General features: G+C 41.7%; 1 protein-coding gene across 3 annotated transcripts in view; it reads left to right on the top strand.

Moving 5' to 3' along the window:
• LOC117268507 (rho GTPase-activating protein 7) overlaps positions 1-17,542 on the top strand; it is a 187,480-nt gene that overhangs the window by 111,602 nt on the left and 58,336 nt on the right. Inside the window, exon 1 of one of the 3 annotated variants that reach the window (XM_033645053.2) lies at positions 8,590-8,806. The exons of the other annotated variants lie outside the window; for them this stretch is intronic. Within the exon in view, the coding sequence (XP_033500944.1) occupies positions 8,794-8,806 (13 nt within the window). The 5' untranslated portion in view covers positions 8,590-8,793. Of the gene's footprint in view, positions 1-8,589; positions 8,807-17,542 lie in introns of those variants that run through there. 3 annotated transcript variants of the gene reach the window in all.

Here is a 17,542-nt window from a genome sequence, read left to right on the forward strand (position 1 = left end):
GCCAACAGCACAACAAATTTTATGAATGGAGGGGAAAAGAGGAGACGCATTCCCCCTGCAAAATGTATTTTATTGCAGTTATTTACCCGGTATTTGCGAAACAAAATCACGGAAGTTAAAGTTCTGTCACAAAACTATATTTTTACGGATCATTGTCTGCAACATAATATTTTCCAGGTGCCGATCAGGGAAGTGCAACACTTTTTTCTGTCGAATGTACATCATTTCTGTCGAGCGACACTCATCAGAAGTGTTGCATGCACAAATTCGGCTTTACTACCTCAGATCATCCCTTAGTGCTAATAAAAAGCATCACTATTGGATTCCCAGTAAACTGATTGTGGAGACCAGGGGAGGCTGCTAGAGCCCAGATCTGCAGCACTCATATTTACTTCCACAAAGCAGGAACAAGGATTTAAGCATTTAATTAAGACATCCATTCCTGTGAGGAAGTCATGGCTGTGATGTTTTGTTTTGTTTGGGGTTTTTTAGGAGGAATGATGACTGTAGCATTCATGCTGCTACTTGAATTACACATAGAGACAGAAGGAGATTTGCTATGATGGGTAAATTGAGTCATATATCCTTGTTTATGGGAAGAAAATACCATCATTCTGATTCCAAACCATAGTACAGATGTGTGTAACACTGGCAGCCACAGAATTCATGGAGATTTATATATCACCACCAGCCTGCTTGCCTGTAAGAGCCAGCCTAAGAAACAGAGATGCGCAGTGCTATTTTCACCACATGGTTTTCAAGAAATTTGGTGCTGACTGTCTGGTACTGAAATAGAATGCAGTTTTCACGGATATCCCTTTCATTTATTTTTAATCCACACCCGTTGTGTCATCAACAAAGCCGACTGTAGCAGTAAAAACTGATTATGTGCTTGTTGACTGTTAAATAGAGATTATCTTCATAGAAATAAAGCCCACTACTTTTAATAAACGGTGTCCTGTGCTCCTATATGTCCACAAACTGTTCCTAGCAGTCTGTCAACAGTATAACAATGCAATACAGGGCTGTACTTTTTTAGCCCATAGCACTGGTGCTACAGAGGGTGATAATTTTGTAGCACAGGCCATAAAGTTTGTAGCGCCTGTCACGATAACAAATTTTGCTAGGCGATTAATTGCATCAGAAACTATTGTGATAAGCGATAATATTGTGTAATATTGTGCTTTTAAGACCATTATTATTATTGTTGTAATTTTGTTGTTTTTAGACCTTTTTTTAAACTTATATAATGATAATAAAGGCATATTGATGCAAATACACCCTTTTAAAGAGAAATAAACATTTATTTAACAAATGCAAAAAAAGAAAATTTAAATATCCGAAATAACACGTAAAAATACCAAAATAAATAAATAAAGACCTTATAATTACAAAAAAATAGACTCTCAGTCTCTCACTCTCAGGTGTGCAGTTAAGTTGGTCGTATTCACTCTTTTTGTTGAGATGGTTTTAGAACAAACCCGGCACCAATTTACTGGGCTCCCCTCTGTCATTTGGTTTAAATCCAAAACACTCCCACACAGGGGCCGTGGCATTTGGTTTAGGAACAAGTTCCCTGTCTTTCTCTGACGCTCAACTGTTTTTTTTTTTCTCTGCCTCGTCTCCCCCTCACGAAGATCGCACTATGTCTGTGTATGTGTAGCCCATAGCCCCGCCTCCCCCACAGAGACAAAGACACTCGATGACAAGAGCTTTCCCTCCGTTCATTACGCTAATGAATCGACGCACCTGGCTGCCAGATGATGACAGAAGTGAACGCTCTTGTCATCTAGTGAAAAAACGAGAAAAAAACAGACCACACGCACAGTAGGGTGACCATATTTTGATTTCCAAAAAAGAGGACACTCGGCCGGCCACGAGATAGCCTATTCAAATGATACTCGCAGTTTACTCAAAGATGCCTTATAATTTTAATATATTTAAAGTTTATATGTATGGATAGAAAATTCAGTTATATTACAAAATATTATCTCTCAAAGACAGAAATTCAGATAGGCCCCTCTAGATAGGGGACACATTCACACACTAGAGTGTGGCGATCCGAGCCCGATGGTACCCGACGGGTCAGCCGGGTTCGGTCAAAAATGTATAAATTGTATTCAGGCTCGGGTCGGATTCGGTCAGCTTTCAGTGAAAATGTAGTGTAAAAATGAATAAAATCCTATTGTCTGTCCTGTTTATTGCTTGGGGACTGTTATTTACGTGACAACACCTGAACATAACACACACAGACACACATTGGCTGTTTGTTTCTACCGCTCCCCTTGCTGGAAGCCTCGGACCTCCAGCCGCCCGCCTACGCCTTGATTAAACGCTGAAAATGAAATAAAAGAGGGAGACAGGTTTTTCCTATTTTATCTTATTTTGTTATATTTCTCCCTCTCCTCTCGCTGGAAGCCTCGGACCTCCCGTCGCCCGCTCCCGTCTCAAACACGGAGGTCTCCCTCTCCGTGGAGCGCCCACGGTGCACGCCCGGCCTGTTAAATAGCCTGTAACCATGACAACTGTGTGACACAAACTCATTAAATAATGTCGGGCTCGGTTTGGTTTCGGACATAACAAAACAGAATGACTGTCTGGTTCGGACAGAAATATGCGGCCCGTGCCGCACTCTAACACACACACACACACACACACACACAAGGAAAACCGGACATTATCATCAATTTATAAACACCCCCCGGACGCCCCGGACAGGACGTGAAAAGTGGACATGTCCGTTTGGTCAGCCTAACACACACACAAACACAAGCAGCTCGCAAGCAGTCTGTCGCACACGTGCTACTAGGCAAATAAATTCATCACACACATTTTTTTCCATTGCACGTGGGCCATATATGTCGCACTGTACAGCCCTGTAGTATAATTTTAAAAATGTCATATTACGGTTTAAGGTTAGCATTATTGTACCTTGGCGTAGGTGAAAAAACCCAGACCACTTCCTACCATCTACAGTCACCACCCGGCGTGCACGCTTAGTGAGCCACATGAAAGACTCTCGTAAAACAGCTGCACTCTGGGTTGTGCTAACATGCTAAATGCTAAAATACTCATGACAGATCCTCCAGCAGCGACTTCTGCATTTACTTAGGAACGTCAGTGTGGTGTGTTAGGACCTTCTGCACCATGATTAGACAGGCTGAGTGGATTGGTTATATTATGCTTTTTGATTGAACGAGCAGAGAAGTTAAACCTGGACCAGACTGAGGAGGACTTGGCAGTACTCGAGGCTCACAGTATGTTGCTCAGGTGAGAATACAACAACACAGTTATTGTGATGCTAGTATCTTAGCCTGTGGTGGTCAACATTGCATTGCAAAACTGTGCAGCTCTCTTTTAGTTTTAATATGTGTTTGTAGCAGCAGCCGCTGTGAAGTTTATATTGTTCATACATCTCTGTGCTGTCTTCTTGCGGTGGTTTATTCTGCTGTTAATTCTATATGAAGTGTCAGGCTATTTAATTCTTGGAGCCTAATAATGCCTGTTGCACCCGGCGTGGTGTCTGTAGCTCTTTTTCTTTACTGCTGATCTCTTTTGTTTAACTGCCTGAGTTTTGTCCTCTTTTCTGGTTAATTCTTGTGAGGTTATAAAAAGAAAGGTTGTACTGATGAACCACCCCATCAGTATGCACAGGCTGCAAAGTGTTATCTACGATAGAAAAGGAATTGATTGGACATAGGGGCTCTGTGGTGTGATGTGTGTGTGTGTGTTTTTGACACTTCATTTTGTAGTCTAAATACAGTCTTTATTTATTGGTGTCTCAAATAACATCAGTCATTTTTTTTTACCTTCCCTTCAATGCCCGTTATCTTTTTAAAAAAGGTAATGCAGTAACATTTACTCAGAGTTTACTCAAGTAATTTTATTTTCTTTCAAGCAATTTTACTTGAGTGTTTTTACTTAATAATGACATCATGACATTTTATTTAATGACTTAAATGATTTATTGATAATTAAATTATTGTTGATTAATATTTTTTTACTGGTTTTGATGGTTATATATTGACTCTATCTCTCACGCACGCACACACAAACGAACACAGATGAAGTGATAGGTCTTGCAGAGTATGTGCTGCAGTGTTCAGAGGGACGGACACAGTTCAAGGGAGCAGGCCGCTTCCTGTCCTGCTGCATCGGAAATACCAGCCCTGAAGCCTCTGAGGCTGGATTCAGATTAGACTACACACACACTCACACACACACTTACACACACACACATCTACACAAAGTAAACTCAAACACGTACACACCCCAGAGCACACACGCAAGCAGCAGTGAATATGCAGCGAGGCTAAGCTTGTCAGAGTAAACACAACACATCCTCACGTACTGTAAATGCCTCCCTCAAACACCAAAACACGTACACACATATGTACACACTCATACATGTATCACACATAAAGACTGCACACACACACACACACACACACACATACACACACACATATACACATGCAGAAAAACTCCCATCCGCTGGGAGTATTGTTGGATTCTTCCTCCTCTGACGCCCGTGAGGCTCTTGCTTGGGAAAAGGAAATGCAGTCTTGTGTAACCTTTATACACAGCGGAGAGAGCGAGAGAGAGATACACTCGCATACAGTCAGAGTCTTTTGTTAGCAGAGCCAGAGGTCAGGCCCTGAGCTCTGCTTTAATCCGCATTCCTACAGTCAACATCTTGTCAGCTCCAGAGACAGCAGGCCTCTCTTTCCCCTGTGTGACTTTGAGATGAGGGTTTAACTGCGTACAAATGAATAAATACATGAATGACTGGAAGTGCAGTAAAATAGGTTAGAATACAAATGTCACTGGTGAGGAGTCATTTAATGGCTGTAGTTAGTTCTTTCAAAAAGTAGTAATATTATTCTTTAATAATGTTTTCTGCTACTAATAGTCAGTTACTTTAGAAGCTCAGAGAGGATATGAAATTTTCAGCTTCTGTATTGTAACAAATGAATGTTGTATTTTCGTCCTTCCCACAAAGTGCACTGTAGTATGATATTAAATTTCTATCATCTATCATCAAGACAGTATTAAATGTAAATAAAAATACTGAATGGATTATTTTTATAACCTGAAAAACCCTGTTGGCTGTACCTTATTTCAGCCTTGTGCGGTGTTTGCAGGTATTTAAACCCCAAAAACCTTTATCAATAAGGTGTTTTGGTTTCACAGCCTGAATTTTTTTTTCTCATCAGTGTTGTTCTTAGTAACAGCAGGCAACAAACAGCTGGCACATATCCCTGTGAAACAGTGAGCAGACGTTTTTTACACTTTGGTTTTTGTATGGATTGAATAAATGAGTTACAACCAAATGCGTCTTCAGTGCATCTTGAAATCCGATCACCACATTATTTCAGCAGTGTGTACGCTTATGTGTCCTGGGCCACATTATAGGACCACCTACTCAAGTGTGGTCCTTGCTTATCGACTCTCAGGCCTCATTTACACTGCAAGTGATGTGTTCACGTAGCGCTCGCGGGTCCATGTCATTGGTTTGACAGCCCATTGGTTCGACATCCCATTAGTCCAACTGTCCGCGGTGCTGAACGGCTCGCGGTGGGCGTATGGTGCGCCGCGACCGGCTTGAGGCGGAGCAGGCTCACGACTTATGTGTTTGTCAATTTCTTTTTCACTTTAACCCACACCATGATCTTTTCCTGACCCTAACCAAGTGGTTTTTGTGCCTAAACCTAACCAGACCTTAACCACAGGGCATCATGATGATTTCGGAACGGACTTCGGAACAATGAGTTTAATATGGTCGGAACAATAGGATGTTGAACCAATGGGCTGTCGGACCAATGGGCAGTTCCCGCGCTCGCGAACGGTCGCTGTTTACTCGCATTTTCATTTCGGCGAGCATGTTAACAGGTTAGAGCATTCACACCGCATCCATTCCACGCGCTGCTGTCGTGAGCAAGCTCAAAAATAGAAGAGATGCCTTTTTTTTTTTTTTTGCACAAGTCGCGAGCTAATGGTCGCTGTATTCAACAAAAAACACGAGTTTGCGTGTGTTGTGGCCTCTCTCGGCCACCACAGACATCTCCCCCTTCACCAAGCGAGACCTGACAGGCACATGTTTCATGTACTTACCCATTTGTAGTGCTAAATATTAATTCTGCAAGCGCTGGAATAATCACTGGCGTGCAAACCTGTCCACCCTGGGCTTTGGGTCCAAACTCATTTCTTCTTCTTCTTTGGGGTTTATTGGAGATTACACTGTGCACTACTGTTTTGGAGTGGTTTGTATTTTGAGGGGACAGCAGCGGCTGCTGCGCGATGCGTCTGTTTGGTTTTGGTGTGAATACACGTGCGGTGCCGCCACACACTCGCCAGTAAACGCAGCCCCAAAGGAACGTCCCCTGGGACCACTTTCGCTCAGGGAACGGCCAGTTCAATGTCGTGTGGTTAGCATGAGTTAACACAGCAGCGGCAGTTGTTTAACGGTCCAAAGAAACTCAAACCAACAACGAAGCAGCTCATTTCTGTTGTTAAACTCATTTATAACTATTAGGTAACATTGATGCCAACAGTTATTCCTATCACTCTCTGTGCAGGCACACTCTTGCAAGTGAACGTACAGCATACTAAACCTCCTGCCAGGTAAAATTAACAATGCATTTTGCCTTTGCAAACAGAATTGATGTATGTTTATTTGCATATAGAGCAGAGAGGTGAGATACAATCACAAGTGGTCACTCAAGACGCATTCTGATGCCAGGTGTGAAGAGACAGACTGTGAGTTGTCCACTTGTAATCAGATCACTCATGACGCATGTTAATACCAGTTGTATGCAGGCGCTTAGCTTCGGAGGTAATTGTAGGTGTTTTGCTACATTTGGACAGAGCCAGGCTAGCTGTTTGCCTCTCTTTCCAACCTTTGTGCTAAGCTAAGCTAAGCTAAGCTAAGCTAAGGTTGCTGCCTGTAGTTTCATATTAACATAGATATGAGACTCCAGAAAGCAAATAAGCAAATTTCTAAAAATGTAGGACTTTTGCTTTAAGACACTCCCTATAAACTACTTCCTGCTTTGCTACCAAACATTAACATTTTTTTTCTCAAGCTATTTGAGCAAATAACGGATGTTGTTGTGTTTCTAAGAGTTCTCTTCCTCATAGATCTCTGAATTCCCCCAACATTTTCCTCTGTAAGGCCTCAGAGTGGACTCTGCTGTGGAGGTCTGCATATCAAACGTCCCACACGTTTCCATAAATCACAGATGCTGTAAATTATCAGAGTAAATGTAAAGCAGGCGATAGAACTGATTGAGGGTAAATCTGCTGCTCCGTCTGTTCCTAACAGCTGTCAGGATGAAACTAGGTTGTTCACACATATATTCACATATTATAATTAAGCAGTTAGAATTGGGGCAATTTGATCGGTGACCCTGGCCAACACCTACCTGAGCATAGTTTCAGTAGAATGCTGGGAATATTTGAAACGTGTTTAACTCTACTTGTGGTGTATTTTGTATATTTTCCACAGCCAGATGTTTTCACATCTTCTTTAGCCTATAAACCAACTTATCAGGCCTTTGAAATCTTCTCAGAAATGTTGCCAAAATGAAGAAAACAAGTTTCGACCTCTTTTTTTTTCTTCTTCTTCTTCCTCTTGCTCTGCAACTCTTGCCAGACTGTGAAAAAAGTCCATTAGTTGTTTACATACTCCCACTTTCTCCCCCTCCACTTGTGAATTAATGTAGCGAATCTTGCAGACCACTCTTCTCTCTTCTCCTTTCCTCTGAGGGAGTTATTCACATTTAAAATCCCATAATCAAACACCTACGCATTAAATGGAAGGCCATTAACACTAATGGTATACCTTGGACTGAGCCAAGATGAAACCTTGAAGAACTACAGGCTATTAGGGCATGGCAAGGACTTTTTCCTCCTCGCGTTGAGACGTTCCTCGAGTCAGATATCTGTCTTTCATTTCATCTGAAGTGGCTCGTTCTCAAAGCCCCCCCGCCACGGCTAACAGCTTTGAGCTGGTCACAGATCAAAGCTGGTGGAAAGTATTCAATCACAGAAAAGAGAGAGTTGTGTTAATTTCCTGGCTTCTTTCCTCTGTGTAATTTCATCATGTGAGGGCTGTAATGCAAGGCCCAAGTGAAGGAGAATATTGATTTGTATCACAGGTTTCACTACAGACCTCATTTTAGGAAAAGTGGAACTTTTGACTCCCTAAATGGCCTATTTTGAATTATAGTATTATAAGGGGGGGGAAAAATTGCCAGCCGCAAAGCCAATTCCTGCCCTGTGGAAATCTGTGGTCACTCTTGTACCAAGTGGGCAGCCAGCTCACTCTGGGATCCTTCATTCCCTTCAGGGAGGGTCAACAACATTCATCATTTACAGATGCTATCTCCCTAATTTTACTGGCCTATCCATGACTTCTTCCACATCTCATACTGTCACAGAAACACAAATAATCTCAGTCTCCTCAGCAAGGCGCTCATGTGTCTGAGATGTTTACCTCAAGTTATTTTTAGGACACCCTCCTCCCCCTGGTGCTCTGTTGGTCCAGTCCGGGCCAGAGGAAGGGGAGTGGTAGGGGTAAGGGGAAATCTCCAACAATGACTTCATTAACATGATGCCCAACATGACCAGTACGACTGGACTTTACAGCTCCATTGCTACACTGGATATATGACTTTTCCCATTTGGATTTAATTTGTTAAATATCTATGTGTCTGATCCTACATCCGCTCTCAGGGGCAACATGGAAGTTTGCTGAAGTTTTCTTCATCCAAGACTTCAGACTTGAGAAGCATGTTAATCACAAGTGAGTATGTGTTCAGCTGCAGCTCTTATAATGCGTTTTGTGACAGACAGGGAGGTAATGAGAACCTTAGCCTCTCAGGTCTGTCTGTTTCTTTTTGATGACAACTGATAATTGGTGTTTGATGACATTCATTAAGGAGATGATTGGTTAATTAGCTTAACGAGTGGCATTTAATGAGGACCTGATTGAGCCTCGATTAGACAGACTATGACTCCTGGGTTACTTATAAAGGTCTCTTCTAGTAGTTTCTTTAATTAGCTAAGGAAAGAATTCACATTATAAGGTGCATAAGAGGCTGGGATGATGCTTGGCCGCAAGTTTCAACAGATTTTTTTGTGTAAATATGTATCAGCAGTTTTAATCAAAGTGTAATAGAGTTGCTCTTGATTCATGGGGCAGAAAAGGAATTTGAAGCACTCCACTATCAACTGAGAGTCCTTTATTGTTCGAAGGCCGTGGGCCTGAAAACATCACGAGCTCAGTTTTGAACTCTGGTAGAATAAAAGCTTTTTCTCTGGCAGAAAGGGCGTAGGACTCACGCTGAATGTGTGTGGGTTACTTTTAAAATGTGATCCGTTGTAGAGAACGGATCACCTGCTAAAGAAAAGTGTGCCGATATTCAAAGTTTGGAATGTGAATTTGTGTCTGAAAAATATGTGTGTCTGTATAGTAATGCACTCCTGTATGAAAATCAGATGTAAATTATTCAGAAATGGCTGCTTTTATTCTGAAATCTGTGACCTGATATCTGCGGGTTTTTGCTTTCAACAGCTACATTTGTTGACCTCTCATTTGCACTCCCATTACATAGCATATAGTGTTACTTTATAACTTCCTCACCGTGTTGTTGTGTGTCTGTGAATGTGTGCAGCTGGTTGTGATAAAGAAAGTTGTAATCATGTTTAACTGTGCTAGACTGTTACGGCTTTAATTTTCAGATTTATTGATGATTAAGCTAACAGGTCTTGTGAAGTGATGCAGTTAATCACGTCAATTTCAGTGATCTAAATCTCCCAGTTAAACGTTTTAAGCATTCTGTATCAACATTTTTAGCTTAACTGTATGCTAATAGTTCGCCTCACGCTGTAGTTAGCCTCACACTGGCCGAGTTTACTTTGCGTGTGTCCAGTACATCTTCAATCTAAACTGACTGTTGTCACTGGCTGGTAACCTTTACAGGTGACTGAGAGCACTGTTCTCAGTTCAGATGTGATACACGGAGCTTTTCTTTGTCTTTAACAGCCTTTTCACACCTGAAAGTTCAAACCAAAGTCTAAACTTTACTGTTTTTTGTTATGTTGTACACATACAGTCTGGTTAGTTTTTGTTTCACATTGCAATTATGAATCTTACACGACATGCCTATATGCTGTTGTCATCACCTTTGAGTTTTTTTTCCAACTGTCTCTTTATAAAGTCGTCGGACCAAATGTCAGTTAAACATTTGGTTTTCTCATCTCCCCAACGCCTCCTTGGCTCATTTCGTTTTGTTGAGTTGCTTTACCTTTTTCCTGTCCTGATGATTGCCTGCCAGAAGTCCAAACTACTGGTTCCAATAAAAAGGAAAAGTCTGAAAGTCTGTACCAAATAACTTAGTCATGAAAGGGTTGATTGTAGAATTGAAGAAGGCCCAAAGGCCAAAATGTCATCAAAATAAAAGAAATGCATATGGAGCCAGAGGTCGCAAAACTTGTTTTCTACAATCAACTCTATTGTGAATTATTAGCACCTCATTATAATTTTTGATGTGTGTTACTTTGATATTTTAGTTGTTAAAGGGCCCTAAAAGTTTAATAAAACACTGCAAAAACCTCAGAAACAATCACAATGTGAAAAACTGTTGCAAATAGTTGGCTGCTGCAACCTTAAATAAAGAGTGCTTAATTTAATATCGAACTGAAAGTAACAGCTTTAGCCAGGAGGAAATTAGGGGTGGGAATCTCTAGGCACCTCACGATTCGATTCAATTCCGATTCTGAGGGCAACGATTTCGATTATAAAACGATTCTCGATTCTAAAACAAACCAATAAGAAAATTTACACTAGATATTGAAAAACATTATTGTAATAAAGCTGGGAATACATATCCAGTGAGATGACTACACTCCACCGGTCCATCCTCCTCATCCACAAATCTCAACGGGACTCTCCTGTCTCTCGTCGACCTCCTCAACATTTCTCCTCCAGTATTTACAAAACTTTAACTGACTATAACTATCTATGAGCTATAAAAACACAAACTGGGAAAAAAAAAAAAAAAAAAAAAAAAGACGAACAGTGGCAAAACTACGAACTATGGTGAAAACACGACGAAAACACGGCAAAAAACACTCAAAAGCTCTCAAAAAAACACAAATTAAACAAAAATTAAAATCGATTATGAGTTTTCCACATCGATGCTAGCATCATTCAAGACAGAATCTCGATGCATCTAAAAATCGATTTTTTTCCCCACCCCTAGAGGTAATGTTGAGGCACTACTGAAACACTGAAGCACACTAGAACTTAGACTTATGCGTAGCTTTGAAAAAGTTTCAACTGAATAAAACGATTCAAACCATGTAGACTCCAGTCAGAAGTAGGTAACGTAGATGTAGAGAGAAACCTGATTCTGCAAAGGCATGGCCTCTATTATCCCTCAGAATAATTCAGGAGTCATTTTAGCTGGATAATAGAGCGGAAATTTGACATTCTTTGATTTCTTCCAGCATAGTTGGATGCAAAGGCCAGCCAGAGTCAAGCAAATTGTCCAGTGAGATTTAGGAATGTCTCAGCAATTATATAACTTCACAGTCATCTGCTGTGCGGCCTGACTGAAATGATGGGAAAAGGGTAGCCCAATTGCCTGCAATGCCCAAATTCAACCAAATGACTCACTGAGCCTTCACAGGCCAGTGACTGGAGCAGAATGTGTGTGCTGCCTCTGTCAGGCTATGTAATCCTTTCCCGTTGAGTGCAAGCATTTCTCTCACCTATTTTGTACAGGGCACATATTGTACTATTTGCTTTGTGAGACACCACGTCTCATCTTGAGGGCGCAAGTGATTCTATGCATGAAGCAGAACTGATTACTGGGAGGGCTGACATCTTCAAAAAAGATATCATTTCATGTGACAAGTAAAAACAGCTTTTTGGCAGGTTGAATTCTTTGTAGCAGCTGGCAGGTGAACTGAAAAGCTAATGTTGGACAGGGAACACAACAGGTGAAGTGCTCCAAGATTAGCGAAAAATATAGAAAATCTCTCCGTGTGGTTTAGTTTGGCCTGGTGACAGCTGCTTTTCTGCCCGGGGACACACTGCCGGCTTGTGTCATATCTGTTTCTACGAAATACCCCTGTAGTTGCTTCAATTTGCCGCACGGTAACCTGAGAGCGTTTATCCGAAGTCGGTAAAGCCATCTTTCCACTGGCTGCCAGTGTTGTTAGCAACGGAGGGCAACAGCATGCAGGAATGATTATACTGTAGGATTATACCTACCTACGTATGAGCTAATGCAGCTATACCTGCCAGCTGAGGATGAGCCAAGTCAGTGTGTGTGTGTGTGTGTGTGTGTGTGACAGAGGGAGTGCAGCCTGAAATCATATTACAGTAAGTCAGAATACAAATAATATTATACTGAAATGGTGCTGCATCTAGTCATGAGAAGGTGATGGCTTTATTTAATTTGGACATTAATAAAGACAGTTAACAAGTGCATAAAAATCATGGATCAGCCTTCATGGGAAGAGTTTACAAAGAATTCATATCAGGTGAAATGTTGTGTTGTTGTTTATTACCCTAATTTGCATGAACCTAACCACAACCTAACTCTTACCACCGTCACAGCTGACAGGAGTCAAAGGGGACGTTGGCCCTTGGGATTATTTAAGTGGGTAGAAATATGTGTAAAAGATCCCAATTAATAAAGAAGAAAACAATATGTAATATATATATATATATATATGTTCTTCGTATAAAAAGCCATAACTGCGGAATTTGCTTATGCTGTTCAGGTTGGCTCTATGAAAACTATGTCAATATGAGAGTTAAAGCTATGGTCTACGTTTAGAAAGACGATGAGAAAGATTTGAAAAAAGCAAAAACTCCGCTGTATCAGCATCACTTTTCAGGCCCAGATCTTGCCGGAGCTTCCTCCGTCGGTCAAAGGAACTGAGGAGACAGAACATGGCGGCGCGCGAGAGTGCAGCGGCTCCTAGCTTTCTCGTATATGTAGTTTTTTCCGCGTTTTTCTGCTCATGTCGAGCAGATTTTGTGTATAGTCAGCAGGACATTATCGACATCGGCTGGAAGTGCAAGGTTGACATCACGAGAGACTTTCAAAAGGCACACAACATCCCGGACGCCATCGGCAGACCTTCGGAGTCACTGTGGATCTGCTGCCCAAGTAAGCGACGCAGACGCCGGAGGGAACGAAGGCAGAAGCGCGGGCGACACTCGGGGATATTGGCTAGGCTAGGCATCTTCCTGACAAACGCCAGATCTATTTCGAACAAAATGGATGAACTGGAGCTACTGACTGCCTCTAAACGATACGTACAGACCTGTGGGATTGTGATCATAACGGAAAGCTGGCTTCACTCGCTCATACCCGATGCTGTGGTGCAGCTAGCGGGCCACACTAGCCACCAGCAGGACAGAAACATGGAGTCCAGTAAGAGGAAAGGAGGGAGGCTCTGTGTTTATCTCCATAACAACTGGTGTAACAACAGCAGGATCATTGCTCACCATTGTTGTCCAGACCTTGAGGCTCTCTCAATATCCTGCAGACCATTCTGCCTTCCCCGGGAACTGAGTGTTGTCACCGTCTCAGCTGTCTACATACCACCGGATGCTAACGTTAGCATTGCTCTTAGTAGCTTAGCAACCATTGTAAACAAACTGCAGCGCGCCCATCCCGAGGGCCTTACAAACCGCTCGTACTTTCAAATGCGGAGGGGGGTTGTGACGAGGAGCAGAGGAGTAACTCCCATGTGGACCGGATGGCTGTGATTGGTCAATTTCTTTGCAGGCCTGCAGCCGCCAGAGAGAATGGATTTTTTTTGGTTCCTTTTGCTCTTCACATTGTGTAGCTAACACTATTGGGCCATAACCACCATCTAAATGATGTTAATAATAATGATCAATCTTTCTAAATCTTTCTAATATACTTTGGTTTCCAAATTTAAAGGTAATATCACTATCTGATGTGCATAGACTTAAACGATACAGTTAAAATTTTGAATCAACAACCCTGTTTTAATATGCAGTGTATCTCTACATGTTAGGCGATCCATTGCTCTTCACATGGGCTGTAGTTGTCCTTTTCCCTAAAAAGACCAATATACAGCTTTAATTTGAGGGAGTACATTGATTGCAAGGAACAAAACATTTATTGGGAACAAGGCTTCTCATGTTCAGGGGAGAGTCGAAGGTTCCCATAGAGCCCATTCAAGAGAGTTCAAGGGATCCCTTGAGCCCCTTGAGTTGTTCTCCCGCCAAAGTTTAGCCTTAATTTGGTGCAATATTTAGCCCCCTCAACAACAAACTGTGCTATCATGGTTAGTACCAATGGATGCCTTAGGTCAGTGGTTCCCAACTGGTGGGTCATGGTCCAAAAGTGGGTCGTGGGTCCATTCTGAATGGACGGCAAGTGACTACTTGACGGATACAGCAAACTGACTTGATGGCATGGCCAAATGCAAGTATGATGCTGAATATATTAAACTGTGTGGACCTTGAACTAATGACTAAGGAGAAATCTGGGCCGTGCCGCTGGACCAGTCGGGATCCACTGCCTTAGGTTATCTAGTTTCAAAAGACACCACAAAAACGAGCGCACCACAGCCAGTGGGGGGAGCAGCAGCAGTTGTATCGGGGGGGCCAACCTCCCCCAAGTATAGGGTATTGAGTTTAGCTGAAATTAAATGTGCTAGAGATGCCAACTGGACACAGAATCAGACAGTGTTGTAAATGACAGAGCAAGCACTTGTTCCTATGATATCCCTCTGATTCTGCAACCTAGACGACTCTCTGATGACCCGATATACTTCATATTTGTCGTCAGATGTGACGGACGGAGATTATTTTTTTCAAATGTCCGGAATTTAGAAAGACAAGACTGACAGAGAAAATCCTGCACAGCTTATGGACCTTGAATATGAACTTGTTACAGAATGCCAAAGGAAGTCTGCAGTCCAATGACATGGCTCAACCTATTTGGCTATTTCCCTTGTTTTACTCGAATCATTTTTAGAGGTAGAGTCATCCAATAAATCACAAGAAAAAAAACCTGTGACCCTTTAGACTTGGCTTGCATGATTGTGATCATCTGTCCATCTACAAACTGAACCTTGGCTAACCATCCATGCTGTTATCACCTAACAGGAATGTAACCTGACTCTGATGCTGATATTTCAAAGCAGCTGTAGCCCTCTGAGTCCTTCGCCTGCGTTGAGTGAACTCTTTCTTTACTTTGCAGTGACAATAGGCAGGCATCAGAATCACCGTCATAGTGGACTTTATGACTTTTTCCATATTAACTATGGAATGTCTGTCTCTGAATGACTGCTCCTGGTTTATCCTTGTCTGTCAGTTTGGGTTGTCTGGTACTTTGCAGAATGAAGCACCGACTATATGGACAATTTCTGTGCAATCTTATTCTCTGATGTCAGTTTTATGAGAGCACTTTTGACCTGAAACTAAATTCTAGAGTTTCTTTTTGTTGGATTAATTGGATTTCTGTTGCTATTCCCTGACACTCCAGGCATAAGCAAGTCTGAGCACCTCTCTGTCTTTAAAGATGGAAAAAACTCTTACGATCTTGAGAAAACAAAACGTCTAGGCTGCTGGTTAAAAATGTGCCACTGAAAAGCCTCTGGGTAAAGTACTGAAAGCCAGACTGGGCTAATGCCAGTGCTCATGTGCAGACGAGCTACCCGGCTAATTTTGGGGAAAAAAGAAAAGAAGACGGGGCCAACATTGAATTTTTAAAACAGTTGCTAATGGTCAGAGCTAAGATGCTTTCTTATCTTAACCAGAATAAAGTAAGAAGTAGCTACATTAACTTGTTCCTGAGATCTGTTCCCCTACACAGGTGTAATGAGACATGACAGTGTGGGAGTAAATTGTCGCTAGTTGCACAGTAATAACTCAATAACAGTTTGTTCCATCGTTAGAACATGTATGTGTTGACAAGTGTCACTTTAAAACTTTATTTAATGTTCTACTATAGTCTATTAGTATTGACATGCTTACAAGTTTTATTTAGATATGTATTAGCTTGTGTTATTCCATTGATTATCTGAGTACGACTTAAGAACTCTTTGTATGCTTTATGTTCTTGGTGTCCTCCCAGTTGTTATTTCTGGCACTGAATTAAAAAGAGGTGGTCCTGGGTCATCTTCAAGTAAAGACAGGAAGTTGAAACTGATTCAGGAAACACTGTTAAAATTATAGACACAAGAGGCTGCCCTGAAAAAACCAGAGATGATGTATAATCATTGATCGTATCTGGTGTCTTGATGTAAAGGAACAGTGGGTAAGATTTAGGGGGATTTGGTGGCATCTAGTGGTGAGGATTGCATATTGCAACCAGCTGAAACTTCTGGTTAGGATTCCTTCAGTGATCATTTTCAGGAGGTTTTTTTTTTTTTACAGGGAGCCAGATTGTTGTTCCTCTCCAAAACAAATGGACCCGGTGATTTAAACAAGTGAAAACATTGATTAAAGTTAGTTCACTTTACTCCTCCACTGTCCAGCACCAGCACATGTGCGCTCATCTTTTGGTCTGTTAACTTCAGATCAAGAAGTTAAGGAGGTATTTAGCAGGAGCCGAAATATCCACAGAGGTCTCCTTCTCTCCAAATCACATACCCGGTGATTCAAACTGGTAAAAACACTGAATAAAGCAGTATTACGTCAAAAAAAAATAGGTGTTTTTACAACACTTTTGTTGTTGAGGGGCTGCTAACTATGGTGGCCAACGCAAAAGCGCCAAAAACGCAGATGGCCCTATCTAGAGCCAGTGTTTGGTTTGTCCATTGTGGGCTTCTGTAGAAATATGGCAGTGCAACATGGCAATCACAGCAGGAGGAGGACCCAGTCTCTGTATAAACAGCTCATTCTAAGGTAATGAAAACGCAACGCTTTTCAGGTGATTAAACACTAAAGAAAACGTACTTACTGCCAACATAGCCCTTTGAATCCTTCACACTGAACCTTTTAAGGGTTTGAGCTTTTAGTCTCCCACTGCCATCGTTTGCTTGTCCAGGTTTTACTTTGTAAATGAAATCTTTGTTCTGTTGCTGTAATGACTGCAGGTTGTTTTGGATAGGAGGGTCAGCTAGGTGCCTGAAATTAATGCAGCCTGTTGTAATGGTTGAGAAACATGAAGCCAGAAGGTTAATCATTTTTTGTTCCCTTCTGGCAAGTGTGAGGTGTTTTTTCTTTGCCGCTTTACACTTAGAATTCATAATATGATTACTTTTCCTCTCTGCTAATTAATAAGGCGTTGGGGTCCTCTGTGTGCATGCTGACTGAGTTCAGTAATAGGTCACATCTTGGCCTGGTCTGCCCTGGCTTGGCCTGGCTTGTGCGGTATCCAGTTGTCATAAAAGATTCATGTCTTGGACGTATTACAAGAACTGGACTCTGAGATCATGCCCGCTCATTTGAATGAAATCTGCTCATCCAGCAAGTTTTACAAATATCAGATAATAGTTTATACATGAATGATACAAACAGTAATAACTGACCTTG

This window comes from Epinephelus lanceolatus, chromosome 11 (assembly GCF_041903045.1).
Source record: "Epinephelus lanceolatus isolate andai-2023 chromosome 11, ASM4190304v1, whole genome shotgun sequence".
Taxonomy (NCBI): Eukaryota; Metazoa; Chordata; class Actinopteri; order Perciformes; family Serranidae; genus Epinephelus; species Epinephelus lanceolatus.